Source organism: Kogia breviceps, chromosome 14, assembly GCF_026419965.1.
Source record: "Kogia breviceps isolate mKogBre1 chromosome 14, mKogBre1 haplotype 1, whole genome shotgun sequence".
NCBI classification, from domain to species: domain Eukaryota; kingdom Metazoa; phylum Chordata; class Mammalia; order Artiodactyla; family Physeteridae; genus Kogia; species Kogia breviceps.
In genome coordinates, this window is record NC_081323.1 from 63,599,594 (window position 1) to 63,623,002 (window position 23,409).

Here is a 23,409-nt window from a genome sequence, read left to right on the forward strand (position 1 = left end):
ATTCCTGACATCCTGGTTTATATGACATAAGGTATCTCCTCATTCAGTCATTCATTTTCTCACTGATATATTCATTCAATAGGTTTTTATTGAGTACCTATGGTATACCCAGCCCTGTGCAGAGAGCTCTGAGAATGCAGCGAATAGTGGAGGCACAGAGCTCATGGTCAAAAGGCAGGAGACAGGTAATGTACAAGTGAAGTGATACTAAGTTGAACCTTATGAAATTGTCAATATTCCATCATCTTCAACCTCAAAAATGGCAATGTTTTAACATAACAATTTGGAACTGGGTTAAGGGATATCAAGGAAAAGGGTAGTTTCTTCAATAAGGTGCCTGTGTTAGTTAAGGTTCTCCAGAGAAACAGAACCTCTAGGAGATTTATCTATCTGTCTATCTATCTATCTATCTATCTATCTATCTATCTATGAAGAGATTTATGCAGAATTGCCACACATGATAATTGAAGCTGGGAGGTCCAAAATCTGCAGTCAAGGTCCCAGTTTGAGTCTGAAAGCCTGTAGGTCACCGTAGAAGCATGAAGAGCTGACGTGCCAGTTTGAAGGCCATCAGGCAGGGAAATTCTCTCGTACTTGAGGGAGGGTCAGCCCTTTGTTCCGTTCCAGCCTTCAACTGATTGGATGAGGCCCACCCCAAGGAGGCCAATCTCCTTTCCTCAGTCTATCAATCTAAATGTTAATCTCATCCAAACACACCCTCTCAGACGCATCCAGAATAATGTTTGATCAAACTTTTGTTCTCTTCAGTCGAGTTGACACATAAAACTTACCATGACATTACCTTTAGGATCTTGCTATTCAGATTGTGGCCTGTGGACCAGCAGCATCTCCATCACCTGGGAGCTTGAGCAGAATCTCAGGCCCTGCCTCAGACATCCTGAATCAGAATCTGCATCTTAACAAGACCCCAAAGGTAATCTGAATGCACATTTGAGTTTGAGAAGCACCCGAAGTACGTGCCACACATAAATACCAATTCCTTGGGCATTTGTTTGGCTTGTAGTACGTAGTTGTTTCTTTCCACTAATTCACTAATTTTTAAAAACACATCCCTAATTGTAACATCCAACAAAAATTATTATGTACACTATAGCATCTATTATTTTTTAAAATTTTATTGAAGAATAGTTGATCTATAATGTGTTAATTTCTGCTGTACAGCAAAGTGATTCAGTTTTTTAATATATATATATTCTTTTCCATTATGGCTTATCACAGGATATTGAACATAGTTCCCTGTGCTATACAGTAGGACCTTGTTGTTTAGATACACTATAAAGCATACATAAGAACAGAAATATTAAAGTGAGCTGAAGGTGAAATAAATATTTACAATTTGTTGCCAGCGGTGCTGACTTTGTGCAAATCATTAGCTCATCTCTCAAAGCCTAATGTGTGTTGAGGATGGAGCTCATCATTCATAAATAAATCCATAGTTTGAATAGTTTTCATGAGAACTTGGATGATTTTTGGCTGACTTCATTTTGATCTGAATAGGCCATCATTGTTTTAACCTTGTGAGAAGCTGTTGAAGCGGAGGGGAGAGTCCAATCTGTTATTTTCTTGTGCTCGTGTCATCAGTATTATCTCCAAGCTGTGGCTTTGTTATGGGGGACGCTTTTAAGCCCCATGTCCACGTAGTGATGGTTAGCCTAGTAAAACTAGATACTTTGCCTGCACATCCCCTTTAGGGGTGCACATAACTGCAATACAGGTGATGCACCCTAATGATGGTACCACTGCCAGCCACCCTCCTTGGTCCAAGACTCCAAGTTCTCACCATCTGACGTGGGCATTCCAAATGAGGGCTCCGGCATCAATTCACATATTAAATTTATTTCTTATTTTTAATGACTAAAGACCATACACAGAAGTTCTCATGTTTCCTTCCCCCGTGCCAAATTATTTTAGGCAGTCCCTGAGTGAGTGGACCACATCTTGAAGACTCCTTTTCCAGGATGTGGGGGCTCTAAGAATCCCTGTCTTCACTGCATGCTCTGGGAGGGGCTGCCTTGGAAAAAGTATGGCTTGGCTTTTAGGTGAATTTCATGAATTTTGGCACTCAGAAGAAGCCCAGGGAATCTGCTGATGGCAGTGCTGACTGAGTTCATGGATAGACATCCTGAATATTTACATTGCTGTCCTCTTGAAAGTCCGAATATTCTGAAATTTTGGAGAGACTCCTTAGAGAATCTGTTGAGATCTATGGCTTCTTCTTTGAGAAAAATACACAAATAAAATTTCCATTCAATTCCAGAGGAGTTCAGAGATCCCCTGAAGTTCATATGAAGAGCCTGTTTAAAAGTGAAAAAAGGCAAATTAGGTTTGGGAGGCATCTATTCTATGTTTCAAACATTCCTTCCCTGCAGCCCCTTTGAGTTTCAGGCCTTGCTTACTGCACAGAGTAGGAAGCAGCCTGGCCTCTGATTTCAAAGACACTCAGATTTGTATCTTAGTCCCTCCACTGATTAGCTGAGTTAACTTGGGCATTTTTTTGTTTTGGAGAATGGATAATCCACACCTTGTAACATTATCCCCCCTGTTTGCGATAATCCAGCTTTACTGGCCTTCTTGCTTGTCCCTCAGATACCTGAACTCTTTCCTGCCTGAGGACCTTTGCACTTGCTGCCCCCTCTGCCCAGAATGTTCTTTCATCGTCTTTATGTGACCAACTCCTACTGTTCAGGGATCTACTCAAATATCACCTCCTCAGAAAGGCTTTTCCAGACCACTCCATCTCAGTATATTTAGGATTAAAAAAAAAGTGTACAGGGACTTCCCTGGTTGTCCAGTGGTTAAGACTCCACCCTCCCAATGCAGAGGGCCTGGGTTTGATACCTGGTCAGGGAACTAGATCCCACGTGCCACAACGAAGATCCCACGTACCGCAACTAAAACCTGGTGCAGCTTATTAAATATTAAAAAATATTAAAAAGTGTACAATTCATTGGTTTTTAGTATATTCAGAAAGTTGAGCAACCATCACCACTGTCTAATTCTAGAACATTTTCATCATCCTAAAAAGAAACCCTTCACTCATTAGCAGTCACTTCCTATTTCCCCTCCCACACCCCCAGCCCCTGGCAACCACTAATCTGATTTGCCTATTCTGAACATTTCATGTAAATGGAGTCAATTCACCTTTCTGAGTCTTTGCTTATTCATCTGCAAACAAAGAGTAATAATCCTCATAAGATGTTTACATGCTGCTTAGTTGAATTAAAGTATGTAACGTGACTAGTATAGTGCCTGGCTTATGGTAAGTACTCAGTAAATGTTACTTATTGTTAGGAATAGTGGGCCATTGCTGTATGTGGAGTGTTGGTATCTAGGGTTAGTCATAAAGGGGAAATAACTTGTGGGGTGCAGACATATTACATATGTTCATCATTTAATCCTCTCAACAACTCTATAAAGTAGGTAACACTGCTATTATATCACTATTGTGAGAGGCATGTGAACTGTTCTGCGTGAGGTCCTTATGTAATCTCTAATTGCGGTGATCTTATTTACTTACTAATGTCTTTTTTTCCCCTCTGCCCCTAAGTAGAATGGCAGCTCCATGGAGGAAGGGGTCTTGTCTTTTGTTCATAGGCCCAAGTAGGTGCCAATCATTGTTTTGAATGAACAGATTTAAATTTTCTCTTCTTTCAGGGCCCTTGCAGATGTCATGAGGCCACAGGGCCACTGCAACACTGACCACATGGAGAGAGATCTCAACATCGTGGTCCATGTCCAGCATTATGAGAACATGGATACCAGAACCCCCATAAATAATCTTCGTAAGTACAGCTGTGCAATCCATTCCAGTCCTGTGTGGTGACCCAAGTGGTAGTCACACCACTCCATATTTCATGGTGTATGTTTGGGTCCATGAAGAGCTTCTCTTTGTTGAATAAGAAGTTTTATTTTATCTCTTCTGGATCAAACTGTGTGTGGCATCCTCAGATTTCACTTGGTTTGTTTCTCTGTTAAACAGTGACCCACTTGGTGGATTTCTCATGTTTGGTTCTTCTATTAACAGAACCACTTGGGTGGTTCATCTTGGGTGGTCTGTTAACTAATGGCCCTCTTGGTTGGTTCATCATGGTTGGGTACTTAGTTAACCAATGGATTACTTTGTTGGTTCATCTTAGATAGTAAATCTGTTAGCCGATAACCCATTTTGTTGGTTCATCTTGATTGGGTAATCTGTTAACCAACGGTTCATTTGCTTATCTGTCTCCCTCCTGAGGTAGACCAGTTGTGTCTTTTAGGTTTCATGCTGCTTTCAGTTAACAGATACTGGTTCAGAAGAACTAGATTTATTTTTCATCAAACTAGAGTTTCGTAAATATAATCCACAAACTCTTTGTGTGTGTATGTGTGTGCGTGTGTGCATGTGTATGGAGTTTTGAGTTGTGGTTATGTTGGTTTGGGGTGGGTGTGTATGTGTGATTCAACAGTAGCAAATTGTTCCATTGTTCTTCCGGGGAAAAAAAAAGCTGCATTTGCTATTGTGTTTCAATAGGTATTCTTTAGCTGATGGAACATAGTTGGGGATCTTAGTATGGTCCCAGAGATTTTCTTTCCTTTCAAAGATCTGTATGTACAACATACATTATGGAGCTGGTGCACTGACTACAGGGAGTAGGGAGAGCAAGATGGTTTTGTTTTTGATGGTAGTGTACTACCATGGTTACTCCTAGCGATTATGTTTTCAAGTAACCACCACATTAAAGTAACGTGGAGGGCTTGGTTTAGAACAACAAAAGCCAGACAATTTAAAGGATGCATTCAGTTGTGGCTGGAGGTTCTTAAAAACAGGAACATTTCTGGCAGTGCACATTTTTTCTAGTCTGGGTCGCCTTTGCTAAAGCTGCACTAGGAGCGGCATTGGTGTTTTATTTGCTGAATCATACTTTTGGACTGGTTGCAAATTTTCATGCTCAACGGGTAGAGGAATAAGCCTGTGGAATTTGACATAGGTGCTGCAGATTCTCTGATTCTGCATGGTGACAGTTTCTCATGGCCTTGGAAATGTCGCAGTATGTTGGCAAAGTCAATGTGTACGTGGTTTGAAAATGAGTTACTAAGTAGAAGGTCTTAGGTTTCATTATATTAAATAATTTGACATTATTTGTGAACTGGACCATAAAATGATATGAGAAATAGCCACATTTTAGAGCAAAATACACCAGCCATTGGAAGTTTTATGACCAAATCTCACAGCCCTGAAAGATATGGTAAATTGCGCCAACTCTGATATGGCAATCACATCCAATTCTGGTTTTGATGGAAATGAGCACATTCTCCTTCAGAAAGCACTGGGAAATAAGTTGAACCTAGGTGTATGTGAGTCCCAAACATCATTAGTGAGTGATTGTGACCATGAAATAGAGAAAGCTGAAATGGTATTGAGTCCCTGGCTATAAAAGGCAGCCGTTGAAAGTTTCTCATTTGAAGTTTCAATTTTTAGGATGATTTTGAATCAGCACTTGAGTGGAATAACAAAATCATTGAAAGCACTCAAATTTCACCATTCCATCAGGCAAAAAGGGCAGGTGACATTAATGAATCTTGCTTTAGTAAGGAATTAAAAAAAATATATTTATCTTTTTTGGTTGTGTTGGGTCTTAGTTGCAGCAGGTGGGCTCCTTAGTTGTGGCATGTGAACTCTTAGTTGGGGCATGCATGTGGGATCTAGTTCCCCAACCAGGGATCAAACCCAGGCCCCCTGCATTGGAAGCGTGTAATCTTAACCACTGTGCCACCAGGGAAGTCCTTTTAGTAAGGGATTTTTTGTTTAAAGTTGTACTGAGAATAAATTACTGTTCAGAGATGGGTGTCTAGGTACTGAGCAATTCAAAAGTCTCCTGTGACAGGCTAACTTGGTTTATTTATTATTCTTGCTTTTAGTCTATATTTGTGTTTCAGTAATCAGTGGTCTTTTTATACCAAGAAAAAAATGTGTCTTGTAATATTTTACTGGGTTGAATTACACCAGAGCATTCCTGGCAAACTACAGGGGAGAATTCCAGGTGTTACATCACAAACACTGCATTCACATAAAAATTACCACAGATATTAATTTCATATAATTCCTCTAGGTTGGTTCAATCCTTATTTCCAAGTGTTTTGGGGACTATCTGAAAATAAGAAGCATATAACCTTCCCACAGATTTACATTAATAAGTTTAATTGATATAATAAGTTAATTCAGTAGTTGGTAGTAATTGTGTTTCCTTGTAATTACATGTTTGTCTTTTGTTGACTTACAGGAGCTCTTTATATATTGTAGACATGTGGGAAAAATTTGCATGTTCAGAACAAAGAATGATTTGGGAAGTTCATTGAGAAGATAGGACTAGATAACTGATATTTATCAGTTATGAAATGTTCAAGAAGCCAAGCCATCACCAGAGCCCACTCTGACCAGTAGAGAACTAGGAGAGAAAGAATTCTGTCTAATAACCAGAAAGTAGGACCAGATCTTGGTGCCAGAATTAGCATGCACCTATTGAATATAAAACCCTTTTCTGGACATTATGGGAGCTACAAAGATTTACCATTACAAAAAATGGAATGAAAGATGCATCTATTTGGGACACAACAAGAAGGGACACATTGTGCCATTTTTAGGGTGTTCTTCACTAAACATTCAAGTTGCCAGATTTGACTGGAAATTCGATAGGCCCAACTTAAATGTTATTTTCATCTCTGTTCAATTACCCGCTTGACGTTGCTTTAAGAGAATAATCATCTCCATGTATTTATCTCTCCTCCTCTTGATACTAATGCTAGATCACTTTATGATCTTTCCCTTATGCTTTGTTCAAATGCTAAGAGAATCAACAGTCAGTCTGGATATTTGGAAGGAAGGGAGTGGAGAAGGACTAGGGTGAAGGCAAATAGGGGGCAGAGGGCTTCAATATGGGGAAAATTTTTGCCAACCTTTATTAGTTTTGTGAAGCTGATTTTTCCTGTGATATGCAGGACTTTCCTTTTTTATCTGAAGATGGATTTTTCTTCAGCAGATGCTGCTCAGGGCCTTTCCAGGCATTCAGTGTTATTGCCTAAAAATATTTAGTCTGATAATCAAAAGGGCTTGGACCTCTTTGACTAACAGGATGTAGATTCAGATGAGATAGTGATTTTCTGCAAAGGCTCCTAGGCTTCTGTGTAATTGCAGTTTGCTTTTGAAGGCACATTTTGTCCTCAAGTGCTGTGAACGTGCTCTGTCTCCCCAACCCCAGCCTCCCTGCCTACCAGTGACACCTCCCACCCCTTTTGAGAGTCCAGGGTAAATGTAGGCTCCATTTGGTGTTAAGAATGGGATGAACCTTTTTTTTTTTTCTTTTCTGGCTGTGTCAGCGGCTTGTAGAATCTTAGTTCCCCGACCAGGGATCGAACCCACGCCCCCCGCAGTGGAAGTGCAGAGTCCTAACCACTGGACCGCCACGGAAGTCCCTAGTGTTAAGAATGGGAGACGTGAGTGAGGGGCTGTGGGGACACCATATCACCTGGATCACCGTTTCTCAACTTGTTTGTGTTAAAAGCACACTTTATTTTTTGAAATAAAACTTTAATTTGGGAATAATTGTATATTTATAGAAAAGTGGCGAAGATAGTACACAGAGTTCTGTATCTTCCTCAGCCACTTTGATTTTAACATCTCACATGACTATAGTATGGTCAAAACTAAGAAATCAACATCAGTACGTTATTTTTAGCTAAACGGTAGATATTGTTTGAATTTCACTAGTTTCTTCCCTAATGTCCCTTTTCTGTTCCAGGATCCAATTCAGGACACTACATTACAGTAGTACAGCCAACTTGATAGTAGAATTTTGGTTGTGCAATATTGTTTAATGATGTGGTGAAGGCTGGAGCCAACACTGAATAAGTCAGCGGCAATAACAAAACCTTTATTGCCACCGTATAAAAAGTGTCTCCCAGTGTCTATGAAAACATCCATGTTAACTTATTCACCTGCTCACTGTTGGAATGGGACCAGTTTCTGTCCTGACTGTGCTCTCACGTATACTCACGGGACAAAGGACCCTCACATTCCATACAAACATGCAACCCCACTTTGGAATGGGGTTAATGTTACAGTATTTATTTCACAGCATAATCTGAGCAAGTGAGATCTCACCCCAAACTCCGGAGAAATGCTGACTTGATATTTCAGGACACAGAATCCATTAGAAAGACGAGGTTCTTATTCCAGCTTCTACTCACACCCTCTCCTCCCCCAGGACAGTTCCCAAGTGGCTTTACAAGGAATCAGATGAAAAGTAAACCCATGATTTAGTTTCTGAAGAGGTTGTACAGCTCATACCTAGGGCCAAATGGATTTCCATTCATTTGTCCATATTTACCAAGGCACCCGGGATGTCCCATACTCGACTTTTGGAGATACTGGAAGGGATATTCCCAAATACTTTTTAAAAATTGGGGGAATTACCAACAAGGACCTACTGTATAACACAGGGAAGTTTCCTCAATATTTTGTGATAACGTATAAGGGAAAAAGATCTGAATTACTGTGCTGTACACCTGAAACTAACATTGACATTGTAAATCAACTATAGTTCAATAAAAAATAAGTAAAATAAAAAATTAAAAATAAATAAACAAATAAGTAAAAAATAAATTTGGGGGTAATTTCCTAAGCAGGGCAGGCAAAAAGATAAATATAGATACAAAAGAAATATGTGAGATAGTGTAATAGTAACAGTAAACTGAGCAGACAGCATTCTAAACCCCTACCGCATTGAATCCTACTGAACTTATTGGGTTGGTACTATTATTTTCACCATTATAAGGACCGATAAACTGAAGTCAGAGAAGTTAAGTGGCTTGTCCAAAGTTCATACAGTTACTAAGTAGTAGAGCTGGGATTTAAATGGGGCCAGTCACATCCCAAAGTCTGTGTTTTTAACCACCACACTACATTACCTCTCCCAGTGGTACAGATGTTTGCCGAAGGGGGGAGAAAGGATATGTTAAGTGAACCTAAAGAGCAGTTGTCATTCCAGGAAAGAGCTGTTTCCAAAATACTCTCCAATGTACTGTCTTGAGATGAGTCCTCCCTTAGGGATAATGACTAATATTTATTGAGCCCTTCCTAACTGGAGGCATTGTGCTAAATGCTTTGAATATATTAGCTCCTTTCATATGCAAAGCAACCCTCAAACTGCCTAGGCTCATTCTTGCCTCAGGGCCTTTGCACATGCTGTGCTTCCTTCCTACAGCACAGGCTCCCAGGCCTTTTCCATCTCATCTCTTACCCCTATTGCCACTTCATTAGAGAGGACTTCCTTGTCTACCTTTTTGGCCCCCAAATCACCCACTGTTCCCCATTTTCCCACTATTCTCTTCATAAGTTTTGTATTCTCCGAAATTGTCTTACTCATTATTTTACTTATGCTTCTTTCACTACAATGTAAACTCCACGAGAGCAAATGCTTTGTATTGTCACAGCTGTACTCCTCACAGCAGGAACTGGGTTGGCTCATGGCAGCAGCTCCATAAATTTTTGTCTAATAAATGAAAAAGCCTATGGAAGAGGTTTCATTTTGTGGGGGATGATAGATGAAACAAAATGGGAAGAGTATTGTTATTGTAGCTGGGTGACTAAATACATGGGGACTCATTATTTTCTCTATCTTTGTGTATATTTGAAAATATCCATAATAAAATTAAAAATTAAAGAGCTTGTCCATGATATCATAGTAAATATACAGAGGAGCCAGGAGCCAGGTCTGTCTGATTCCATAGCCTGGACTTCAGGAGGTGGAGTGGGTAAAACATCACTATCATTTCTGTCCTTAATGTGCTCAATCACTGTGTCTTTTAGTTCACTTTATCCAGAGAGAGAAAAAGCGATTGGTTTCTGACCGACCAATGGCCTGGCTTCCCTGGATCAGCTCTCTGACCTCAGATTAATCAGTTGGGTGGGATGGAGAGTGTCTTGGTCTCCTTCTCAGGACTGTAGTGGGACTAGGTCTCCAGGAAGGCTGCGTTTGAGTAGCAGGGCAGAGATTGCCATTTTAAGCTTCCTTGGGGCAGGGGCGGGGTTTACATTTGTCTTACTCTCCCCTGTACCTCCAGTGCCCAGTAATTACACAGTGTTCAATGGATGTTTGTTAAATGAAGGGATACATGCATGTATGAATGAATGCCTAGCACAAGCTCCATAAGACATCCAGGGGAACCCGTTAGCAGGACCCTTGGGAATTTTGAGTTTTGAGGGAACCTGGTGATTCCAACTCCTATGAGGCTTTAACTCTCTTCTAAGAAGCAACAGCTACCAACACTGTTGTTCCTGAAATGCCTGGACAGAATGGTCTTTCCTTGTGAAGATCTGTGACTGTAATGGTTTTGGCACACAGGTCAGCAAATCTTAGAGTTGATAAGAGTTAGGGGGTGGATCTATACTGGATCCACTAAAAACATTTCTAGGTTCCGTGCCATAGCTTGAGTTGACTTTGTGTGGTTTTAGATCAAGAGCTCTGGTTTTCTCTTGAAGTAGTCAGTGTTCTAGATGAGATCCTGACATGTGATGATGCTCATTAGATATTAGACAATATATCTTTGAGATGGTTCAGTGAGGGCATGGGGGATATGGGCTTGGGAGGTGGACATGGTTGGCTTGGGTGTCTGCTCTGTCACCTGTTAGCTGCGCAGTCTTGGAAAAATTTATTTAATTTTGTAAACTTCAGTTTTCCATTCTATGGAAAGAATAAAATAACATCTCCCTTACGAGATTGTTGTGGAGATGACATGAATTAACACATTTAAAGGACTTAGCTTAATGCCTGGTAACATACACATTGGTTGCTACTATTATTATTTGTGGAATGAGTGAGTGTTAATGTGAAGGTAGTCCGTTCGCTAGGGGCCAGTGATGCACGTTGGTATGCGTTTGTTGTGCAGTTGTTTCACAGTGAAAATATTTTCACTCTGTGTGCCTGTTGATAACCCCATTTGTGTGTGTGTGTGCGTGTGTTTTTTTACTACTGTTTTTGATGCAAATGAGAACTGAAGAAACTGTCAATTCCTTCCCAAAGAGATAGTTGGGATGGAGCAGCTGTCCCATTCTTAGCCATTTGTTCCTGTCTTATGTTCTTCTTTTATTCTCATTAAAACACATGAGCTTTCGTTCTGGTAGGAGTGTTGATTTTATTATTTATTTACACTGGCAGACCAGACCTGTAGGAATCTGTCTGGCCCCCAACATGTTTTATAGTTCCACCTAGAAAATGAGATTTGTGTGTGTGTGTGCGTGTGTGTGTGTGTGTGTGTGTGTGCGTGTTTGTGTCTACGTGTGTGCATGCACGGGCAACAGAAACAGAGCCCTTAAAAGAAAAAAAAAATCACCACTTTCTGTAAGTCAGCTCCTGGGCTCTTTTCAAAAATTGCTACTAATGCTGGCCACATGGCATTGCCTAATTGGATCTCCATTGCCTTTTCAAAGTGCTTCCAACCAGCTGTAGGACTATTTGTAAAGAAAGCCTAAGTGCTTATCACAGTGTCTGGTTTAGTTTAAAAGATGCCAAGTTCTGTGCCTTCCATTCTAGGGAAAGCCTATCCAGTTCCTGTGGGAGAGCATTTCTATTTAGATATCGGGATTCAGAGATGCAACATGCCTACTATGTGATTGACAGTGAGGATTAAAAAAGAGGAATAAATGAAACAGAATAATGCTTGTTTTGCTCCTACCACATACATGCATTTTTCGTCTCACAACAATCCATGAAATAATTGAAATAGGTACTGCATCTACATATTATAGATGAGGAAACTATGGCATAGAGAGTTTAAGTAACCTGCCCAAGGCCATAGAGATTTTTAGTAAGGAGTTCAGACCAGAGACATGGGTTCAGGCATGAACTCTATTCATGACTTTTCTCATGCCTTACCCAAGGACTTGCACCCGGTGATGTAACAGATTATGTCTCTTTTTCTCCTTCTCCCGCTTATTTATTGATCCTCACTAAGAATCACTATATTAAATGACACTCATCTTTGAAAATGGACCAACTGGATAAAGCCGTCATTTCTGTCCTAGAGGACTCAGATGTTAGCCAATCGTTTGCTTTCTTGTCATTAATATTTCCACATCCTCAATCAACATTGAATTGATATTTATTAAAATTCTGCTACGTGTCAGGCAACGTGCTAGGAAAACTGGAGGTATGATGATGAATGAGTCAAAAATAAAAAATATCCTCTTGGATCTTATGATACAGTCGGGGAGGTGGAAGAGAAAACAGGTAATTGCAAAGCAGCATGATAGGGATAATAAGTACAGGATGCTATGGGAGCATAATTGGGGCCTCCTCAAAACACTTGGGGCTGAGGAGGAGAGGGAAGGGAGACTGGGACAAATTTTCCTGAGAAATAGGTATTGTGCTCTTAGAGAGAAATATTTCCCAGTAACTTTCCAGGAATCAGAGTGAAAGAGGGACTTCCCTGGTGGTGCAGTGGTTAAGAATCTGCCTCCCAATGCGGGGGACACGGGTTCGAGCCCTGGTCCGGGAAGATCCCACATGCTGCAGAGCAACTAAGCCCGTGCGCCGCAATTACTGAGCCTGCGCTCTAGAGCCCACGAGCCACAGCTACTGAGCCCACGTGCCACAACTACTGAAGCCCACGTGCCTAGAGCCCGTGCTCCGCAACAAGAGAAGCCACTGCAATGAGAAGCCCATGCACTGCCACGAAGAGTAGCCCCTGCTCGCCACAGCTAGAGAGAGCCCACACCCAGCAACGAAAACCCCACGCAGCCAAAAAATAAACAAAGAAATTTATTTAAAAAAAAAAAGTGAAAGAAAGCAGAACATTTTAATGTACTGACTTTGCTTGCTTTTGATTGAGGGGAGAACTGTCAGTCCTAGAATACAGCTCTCTGTTGCAGGTCTGATTACTTTTATACAAATTACAGAAAGGGGGAAGAGGATTTTGTTCGGTTAGGGTCATAGTGCTTTTGGTAGGAAAATTAAAATGCCATGTCTGACACGGGAAGAACAAAACTTCAGGATGAGCTTTCAAGAGTTGAATACAGATTTTTTTCAGAAGAGTCTTTGAGTTCAAGTCAGCTAGCTGTTCTTGGAGATTAGCATTGAATATTTTCTTCTTTTAAAAATAACGGCCAATATAAAACTAAGCAACATAGTTTAATACCATAATACATATATTAAAATAATTTATAATAATGCTTTAGGAAACCACCTGAAAAAAATCCCAGTAAGGATTCTCAGTAAAGTTAATTATAAGTTGAAAAGGAAATCCGATCATATTAGTCTGAGAATGCAGTTAATGAAACTAAGTGTAATCATAATCTGAATATTTCATTAAATGGAGACTTAAACTCATTAATTTAGGTATTAGGCCTGGAGTTGTGTGCTCGCATGAAGACTGCCACACTCTAAGCAGAGCCTGGATTTCACACATTGAAATCCAATCCTTCGTCCAGGGAGACGGGCTTCTTATCTGAGATCTGTCCGCGGTGCTGAATCATACCCTGGATGTATAATATTACAGTTATTCAAACCACCCAGCAAGAAAAGTCTATCTCAAAGAATTTTGGAGCTGGAGGGAACTTTGGGAATCATTTTGCTTTTGGTTTACCACATTTTTGGTTTCAAAAGTAACTAAAAATTAAGAAAAAAAAAGAAGAACTGGGGAACCAACATACTGTGCTAACTTTGAATTTTGCAAGAAAGGAAATTATGTAAAAGTTAACTATGAGATAACACCAGACATTAGGTAAGAAATAGATCTCAAAATAAAATACAATTCCTAAATTGAATGAAATTAACTCACAAAAAACTCATTCCACTATCCTTATATTTTCTCACTATTTTTGGCCTCCAGTCAGTTGAAAATGAGAACATGGATTTACATTTTGGGGAATTACTGATCATTCCTTAAATGGTTTGCTCATTGGATGAGTATTTATTGAGCACTGTACCTACTATGTGCTAGGCACTGGGACTTGGTGCTAGGGATACATATATGCATATATGACTTCATGGTGCTCATAGTCAGTACATTCTCTGCATTTTACAAATAGTGAAACTGAGGTCCAGGGAAATTTTTTTTTTAAAGTGACACAACCATGAAACTTGTCAGGTTAATACTGTTTAAAAAACATCATTGAATATTTAGGACACAATTATTGATCACAAATACTTGTACTTGGCAGCTCTTGGAAATAGACTTAAGGATGTGAAATGAAGGGACTGACTTCATAACTATTGGTGCAGTTCCTCTTTAGTTAGATGCCTTACCTGTTATCCAAAGGAAGCTCTTTGAAATATTCAGATACTCTTGACATTTTAACAAAATATTGAATTGCCTAAAGCCCATGAATTGGAAGTTGTGCGAGGGCAGCATGGGATTTTTGATTTCCTTTATTGAGTAATAACAAGGAATGGAGAAAGCTCCTCATTCTTCAGAGGCATTGTTTAAAAATATTTAGTACATATATTCAAAGTCAAGGAAGGTCATCAAACAATTCTTTGGTAATAGCTGACAAGGACGTTGTATAAGCATGTTTTTTTTTTTTTAAAAAAGAGAGAACATGCATGTTTAATATGTTAAAAATTATATTAGTGAAGACAGGAACATACACTTTAAAACATTTTTATTTTATTAAATTTAGTTGACTTACAATGTTGTGTTAATTTCTACTGTACAGCAAAGTGATTCAGTTATACATATATATACAAAGAATGTACACTTAAAGACATGAGAGAATGTTGTCTGTGTCAAAAGAAAATACAAATGAGGTAGTTTCCCTAAATCAAAAGACTAAAAATATGATTCCATCCCTGATCCTGCTTCTTCTTCTTTTTTTCATTGAAGTATAATTGATCCACAACACCATGTTAGTTCCAGATACACAACATAGTGACTTGACACTTCTATACATTACAAAATGATCACCACTGTATAAGCATATTTAAAAAAAAATTGTCCTTATGAACATTTTTGTTCTGCTAATCAGCTTAGAGGTGGTTTGTTTCAGATCCTGGTATTGTTCTTTAAAATATGTATTCATTATTATTTTATTTACAAGAGTATTATATATATATATATATAATTGTGAAAATATTCACATAATATGGTATCGAAATCTTGCTTCTGTCATTAATCATGGCCTCTTTATATATACAAAGTAATCTCCAGTCATGTAACTATTAATTCTGTGTAAACTACAACATTTCATTTTATTTCAACATGACTAGGTACATCATTTTGCTGTAGAACTGTTGGAGAGAAAAATCACTTACTTCTAGGGTTGCTAGGAGGATAGGATGCATACCTGGAGCTGCTTGAAGCTACCTTGCCATCACAAGGGGGTGATCCTGCCATGGAATAGAGCCAATGAGAAGAAAGGCAGAATGGAGAGGGGGAGAGAGTGAGTTTATTTCTGATACTGTCTGAGTTCCTGGATCCAGCCATACCTGAAGCCATGGCCTTTTCAGTAACAGAATGAATTTCTTTCGAATTTAATCAGCTTGAGTTGGGTTTCTGTCACTTGCAATGGAAAGGATGCTGATTTCTATAAACAAAAGCTACCATTTATAAATTGCCCACAGTTTTCAATACTTAGGTTATCTCATCTAGTTCTTAGAAAAGTCACCTGGGACTATAGCCTCTTAGCCAGAAATACTCAGATTTATCCAGAAATGTACTAACTCTGTTGTGACTTTTATCCTACCAGACTGTGAGCTCTTTGAGTTCTGAGATTGTGTTCTTTTCTGTGTATCTCTGTTTCCAGCATTTAGACTTGAACACACAGTAGGCAGTTAGTAAATGCATGGTGAATAAACTAATGAAGCCCAGCCACTTTATTTTTATTTTATTTATTTATTTATTTTTATTTTTTTTGTGGTACGTGGGCCTTTCACTGTTGTGACCTCTCCCATTGTGGAGCGCAGGCTCCGGACGCGCCGGCTCAGCGGCCATGGCTCACGGGCCCAGCCGCTCCGCGGCATGTGGGATCTTCCCAGACCAGGGCACAAACCTGTGTCCCCTGCATCGGCAGGCGGACTCTCCACCACTGCACCACCAGGGAAGCCCCTAGCCACTTTAACTAGTTGTGACTGGTCTAAGCTAACAACGCTAGTTAAGTGGCAGAACAAGGACTAGAACCCCAGTTTCCAAACTCCAGGTCTAGTGCTCTTGTGTTTGGCCATTGGGCAGTTTGGGCCATAGTGACTTGTGGGTCTTCACCTGAACTTCATTACATCACTTCCTGCTTAAAACTCTGCAATTGAGCTTGCTATAGCCTATTTTTATTGCAATAATAATAACAGCTAAACTCCTCACTTGCCTACTTGGTCTCCCATAACCTGGCCCAAGTGCTATATCATTCACTTGACCACAGTGAGCTCTCTTTTTTCTTATTTAAATAAGCCAGGATTGCTTTCACCTTAGGTAGGGGCTTTCCTTTTGCTTTTCCACCTGCCTTCCCCCATTCTTTTGCATCATTTACGTTTTGGCTAAACTGTTTTCCCTTTAGGGAAGCCTCCCTATAGAAAGTAGCCCACCCTACGTACAGATTCCCACCACCACCCTTTCTATTAGGTCACCATTTTCTTTCCATCATAGCTCATATCACTACCTAAACATCATCTTGTTTTACTTGTTTCTTTTGTATCTTCCCCACTCAAAGATCAGCTCCACAAGACAGGGGACCTTTTCTGTCTTGTTTCCTACTGCATTCCCAGTGCCTAGCACAGTGCCTGGAGCTCTCTCCCTATATAGTAGGTGCTCAATAAAAATTTATTGAATGAATGCTGTCAAAATACAACACTGAGCACATTTTCTCAAGTAATTGCTATTCTTACTTTTTCTTGTCAACTCATCAGGGTTTTATTCTTATGGACTAAACCTTCAGTGTGGTTATCAGAGTTTAGCAAATGCCAAGTTATATGCCAAAAGAAATTACATTCATTAAAAAAAAATCATGAATAAGTATGGCAGCATTACCTGGAAAATTTGAAATGTCACACAAATTCCAGTCCACCGATTTGGGCACAATTGATTTATTTCAATAGCATTTCCTCCCATTTCATTCCTTTGGGCCTCTCTGTGTCTTAGGTCCCCTCAGGTTGTCCCTCTCCATCTTGGCTCTCAATTTCATTAGCATGAAAGCAAACTAAGAAGGGAATTGGGTGTGTATAATATTTATGAAATGACTATGTTGTGTTGATGTGCACAATTAAAAAACTTAACTCTGGTGATGCCAAGTAACCTTAATAATTACCTGCTTAGGATTATAATGTTGATTTTCAAGTATTGCCAAGCACACTATTAAATCCCCAATAGCTACAGTTCCACATTTAATTATTATATTTAAAAGGAAGTCTTGGGACTTCCCTTGTGGCGCAGTGGTTAAAAATCCGCCTGCCAAGGCAGGGGACATGGGTTCGAGCCCTGGTCCAGGAAGATCCCACACGCTACAGAGCAACTGCCCCGTGTGCCACGACTACTGAGCCTGTAAGCCACAACTACTGAACCCACTTGCCACAACTACTGAAGCCTGCATGCCTAGAGCCTGTGCTGTGCAACAGGAGAAGTCACTGCCATGAGAAGCCTGTGCACCACAACAAAGAGTAGCCCCTGCTCGCTGCAACTGGAGAAAGCCCGCGTGCAGCAACGAAGACCTAACGCAGCCAAAAAAAAAAAAAAAGGAGTCTTAAAATCCAGAGAGAGGAGATGGTGGATACAAAGAAAAAAAAAAAACCACAGCAGATCCATGGATTCATTTCCTATCCTATAACTGGGCAGTTCTCCAGTGGCAAGCCATAAGCCCTGGCCTATCTATGGTTAAGATCAATTACTTATCTACCCTTTGAATTTGAATTCCAAAATGCCCCCAGTGTGCCACTGGATCTTATAATCCTCACTCCCAGAGCAAAATCAGGTCAAGCTAAGAAAAACACTGAAGAACAAAAGATGCAGCCCCTGAATTTTCCATCAGGAATGTTCTGAGCATCCCCTGCCTCCCAGGATACTTTTTAGTAAAAGTATAGGAAAAAAATGGGATATATCATGGTGGGTAGAGGGCATGGAGGGAGGACATCATTCTTGGTTCCCTTTGCCTGGTTTTCCATCTTTGTATCCCATTGTCATTGCTTCAGCAGGTTATTGTTCATGCCAGCCTATTTTATTATGCATCACTGTATGTGAAACACTCTAGGAGGCTTATTTGGGGTAAAAGTAATAACATCAATAGTTAGCATTTATTGGATACCTGCTGTGTGTCAAGTGTTTCAAATATATTATCTCATTTAATTCTCTTAATGAACCTGCATGTTGGGTGGGATTATCTGTATCTGACCAAGTAAGTAAGCACAGTATCTGTCTGATACATGGATTCAAATATTGTACAATGTAGTCTGACTCCAAAGCCTGAGCTTTTTCTTCCACCCAGAGTAGGCACAGAGGTTTCCTTTTGGGTGCTGTCACTGATGACTAGAGGTAGAATGTTGAAAGGGATTTTGAGGCTAGATTCAAGCTCAGTGAGCATGAATGCTGTGATTGATTAGCCATGTCTGCTCTGAGAGCCAGCTAGGAGAGTAGTGCTTGTTTGCCATGTATTTACACTTCTATTTCTGCTACATGTTTGATACAAGCCCCTTAAGTCAAAGGACTTAACGGTTTTGTAAATGAGGGAAGATAAATGTAATAAAAATGAGGGAGTATAAACCCACTTGATGGATTGGGAAGGCCTCAAGTGCATAGTGCTTAACATATGGTGTTTGGATGTATAGTAGGTGATTAGCATATCTTTGTTTAATGAATGAATGAATACATGAGTGGATAGTTGGAGGCATATTACAACCCTTTATTCTCCTAGGTTCTCTAAGCTTTTTACATGTATCAAGTCATACCACCATAAAAGTACATAATAGAACTGCATTCCTTTATTTGCTATAGGAATGTCAACCCAGGACTGAATTTTAATAGTAATATTTTTGATCTTTTTAAAAAACATCATAGTTGATATAACAAAGGGCAACATGAAGAATGCATTTGCATTCTTATAAATCTGCTGTTGAAAATGGGGCATATTACGTTGTTCAATATCCTTTATATAGGGAATGACTTCTGTATTACACATTTATTCAACAAATCTTTTTCTTGCATTATCTAGTTAGACACTGTGCTAATGGAGTGAAAACCAGCTAGGTCTCTGACCTCTAGAGTCTGTATTTGAGTGGGGTAAGACTGTTCTCAGATCTAATAGATTAAAAAAGTGTAAGAGTTACTAATTGTGAAAAGTATGGGAGGAGACAAGGAAGGTGATGGGATAAAGGATAACAAGGTTAACATTTCTGAAAGTAACAATTCATGAGAAACCCAAGAATGAATGAGAAGGAACCATCCAAGTGAAGTGTGGGGGAAAGTGAAGGCAGGCAGAAAAAAACAGAATGTGCAAAGGTCCTGAGGCAGGAAGGTTCATCTGTGGAACTAAAGGAAGACCAGTGAGGCTAGAGTCTGGTAAAGGAGGGGAAGAGGTTATATACGTAAATGTGGAGAAACGCTATTCAGAAATGAGAACAAAGTGAGACACTAATTACAGGCATACCTTATTTTATTGTTTTGCTTTATTGTGCTTCACAGATGCTGCATTTTTACAAACTGAATGTTTGTGGCAACACTGTTGAGCAAGTCTATCAGCTCCATTTTTCCAACAGTATTTGCTCACTCTGTGTCACATTTTGGTAATTCTCGTACTATTTCAAATTCTTCACCAGCAAAAAGATCATGATTCGCTGAAGGCTTAGATGATGGTTAGCATTTTTATAGCAATAAAGTATTTTAAAATTAAAGTATGTACATTTTGTCAGACATCATGCTATTGCACACTTAATACACTACAGGCTAGTGTAAACATAACTTTTATATGCACTGGAAAGCCAAAAAACTTGTGTGACTTGTTTATTGCAATATTCGCTTTATTGCAATGGTCTGGAACTGAGCCTGCAGTATCTCTGAGGTGTGTCTGTATAGATTATAGCTACAGTGTTTTTTTTTTTTTTAAAGTTCATAATTTTATTATTTATTTATTGATTTTTGTTTTATTTAAGAACTACATTTTATTTTATTTTATTATTTATTTATTTATAGCTACAGTTTTTGAGCACCTACTAGGCACTGTGTTAGGTGCTTTATATCTGTTATATTGTGTCCCAGTGATTGATCTGTCCCTCTAATCGGGCTTTCCAGTGGGTGTTCCACTGAACACTACTCCTTTGAGATGTTCTGCAAAATTAGAATTTCTTGACCAAATAAATTTGGGCATAGCTACATGCTCTCAACCTCTTGAAGATTTTCAATGCATATTATTAGCACCCTGAAGACTGAGAATAAAATGTAAAAATATAAAAAAAGCCATTTATAATTGCATTCATTTCAATGTTTTTCAAACTGATAGATCTATTAAACATCTTTTTGTGTAGCAATTATTGACACATAGAGGAAACGATATTCTGGAGAGTGAATTTTGAAGAATGTTGCAGGATTAATGTTTACTTGGCCCTACTTCATCACCTTCCGTGGTGGTAGACTCATTACGTCCCAAGGCAATCCTTTCCGCTTTCAGGCAGAACTCATTGATAGGGAGTGTGTCCATTCCAAAGTTATCAGCCACGCCCCTTAGAATGGCCTAACTGAGGAAGTAGAGGCCAAAGCTATTAATAATTCTCTTTCCTCCCTTCTGTGCACACTAGCCTCTGTCATGTTTCAAGGTTCAAGGTAAATAGTCCGTATCAGGGTGTTTTGGTTACAAGTAACAGAAATCAGTGCTGTGTGACTTAAGCCTTAAAAAGGGTGCCCTTTTGAAGAATATGGGGTGGTTCATAGAACTGAAGGAACATTTGAAGAACAAAGCTTGACATAGTCACAACCAGGGCAGCTCTAACCATGGCTGGTGGCTTGAGCTAATCTACGGTCTTATCAAAGCTCCCCTGCAGGGCTTCCCTGGTGGCGCAGTGGTTGAGAACCCGCCTGCCTATGCAGGGGACGCGTGTTCGTGCCCGGGTCTGGGAGGATCCCACGTGCCGTGCCGCGGAGCGGCTGGGCCCGTGAGCCATGGCCGCTGGGCCTGCGTGTCCGGAGCCTGTGCTCCGCAACAGGGAGAGGCCACAGCAGTGAGAGGCCCGCGGACCGCAAAAACAACAAAAAACACAAAGCTCTCCAGCAGATATCAATCTTTATAACCATTTTTCTTTCTTTGTGCCCACTCTACTTAAATATAAGGTCCTGGGGAGAGTCTGGCTGGCTCTCATTGAGAGCCACATTGAGTCACATGCTCGGCCTTGGCTAGGGAGGGTGGGTACCTTGATTGACAGTCTCACCAAGATTACACATAGTGAGGAAGACGAAAGTCTCCAAAATGAAATTGAGATTCTGGGCAGAAGATGGAAGGAATGGAGACTGAGTATTCGAAAAGAGAAACCAAGGTTCAAACAAATCCCATCTTCTGCCTGATCTCTCTTCCGGATTTACATATGCCCTGATGTCTGTCCTCGTCCCTTCCATACCACTCAGTTCTATCAACATCCAGATGCTGCCTGGCCATCTTTCCTGCATTGTTTTCCTTCCCTGTGGCTGAGCTCTTATGGGATGTGTTTGCCCTGTGTCTCTAATTAGGCATAATAATGCAACCTATATAATGTCTCCAGCAAAAGTCGATTTAAGTGATCACGGGGAGATCATTCACGGGGGAGGGAAAGGAAGCCCTCCGGAGGGCAGTGTGAGATGTGGGCTGGGGGGAGGGGATGTGGTTAGTAAGGAAGGAGATGTGGGCAGAGAGTGGGCGTATGGAGGAGCACGCTCACAGAAGGCTGCTGAGGCAGGTGGAGGGGAAGTAGCCTTGCTGGGGCAGAGGGGCTGCCACTGGAAGGGAAGAGTGATGCAACTGATGCACAGAAGGCCTCCAAGTCCAGGTGAAGGAACTCAGACCCGAGCCTCTGGGAGTTTTGAGCAGATGTGCTGCCTTGCATCACTTCTCTAACAGGTGTCTTGTTGGGTTGTTGGGACGATGGGCGAGAAAGGCCGTTTAAGACAATTTGGGGAAACTCCCTCGCCATCTCAGACACAGCTGCCACTACCTTACCCGTGAAGTCCTTGTTCTAACCATTCACCAAAGTGTTTTGAGGGTTGCTAGGAAACTGGGCATGCTTGAACAGTTGGGATCTGATGATAATAATTCTCTAAGTTTCCATGGTGGGAGGAAGGGCCAGGTCAGTCCAATGCCGTGTTTTCTCACCTTACGATGGAGTAGAGTGAGGCAGAAGTGCCTTTAAGATCCGTGAATTCTGTTCTGTGATCTCGGGGTCAGGGATGGGAAGAAGCAAATGGGAGAGGGGGCGTGAGAGGGAGCGTGAGAGAGCAACATAAATAACGTGGATTTCTGCTCACCCTTCCACGCAACGAGCATATGCTCGGAGTGAGACGGGAGACAGGAGTCTGCTTTTGCTGCAGACAGACTCACTTCCCACGAGCTTCTCCTGAGTGTGATTCTAGCATTTAAAGATATGCATTTTTCATATAACTTGGCCCCTAAACACAAGCCAGTTACTTCATCTGGTGCTCAACCAGAGAAACAGCCATTGTGGGTAATTTTGGCTGAACATGATTTTAGCTACTCCCTCTGGTCTTAGATTCCTGCGCAAGACAGGACTCCAATGAATAGTTCTGTGAAATCCTTACTTGGTGGCCATGGATAATCCCATAGAACTGGGCTCACCTACTCACCTACCCCTTGGTATAGTGTGGACTGGCTGGAGGGTAGTGGGGCTTATTTGTTTGTTCCTAACCCCAATGATGTCTCTGCTGAGATACCGTTATAACCTGGAGCAGAAAATACCACCAGGTACCCTCATACAATTAGCTGGTCCTCCCAAGAACCACTGCCCTGCCCCCTGGGTTATGCAAGCCCATCCTGGCCCTAGCATTGCATATTTGTTGGAGGTTTTTTTTTTTAAAAAGTATTTATTTATTTTATTTATTTATTTTTGGCTGCGTTGGGTCTTCATTGCTGCACGTGGGCTTTCTCTAGTTGTGGTGAGCGGGGGCTACTCTTCCTTGCGGCGTGCGGGCCTCTCATTGTGGTGGCTCCTCTTGTTGCAGAGCGTGGGCTCTAGGTGCACAGGCTTCAGTAGTTGTGGCGCGTGGGCTTAGCTGCTCTGCGGCACATGGGATCTTCCTGGACCAGGGATCGAACCCGTGTCCCCTGCATTGGCAGGCAGATTCTTAACCACTGCACCACCAGGGAAGTCCCTTGTTGAAGTTTTAAGGATTGACTTTTAGGTAGTGGTGGAGCTGGGCATTTCCAAGAAAGACGGCTTACCCAGGCCTCTGGGCAGTGTCTCTTGC

General features: G+C 40.7%; 1 protein-coding gene across 2 annotated transcripts in view; it reads left to right on the forward strand.

Annotated features, from left to right (window-relative positions):
- The window catches only part of SHISA9 (shisa family member 9), a 301,839-nt gene that overhangs the window by 7,126 nt on the left and 271,304 nt on the right, over nucleotides 1–23,409 (forward strand). For both annotated transcript variants that reach the window (XM_067012533.1, XM_059038681.2), the window contains exon 2: nucleotides 3,676–3,803. In XM_067012533.1, coding sequence (XP_066868634.1) covers nucleotides 3,676–3,803 — 128 coding nt within the window. The remainder of the gene's footprint in view (nucleotides 1–3,675; nucleotides 3,804–23,409) is intronic.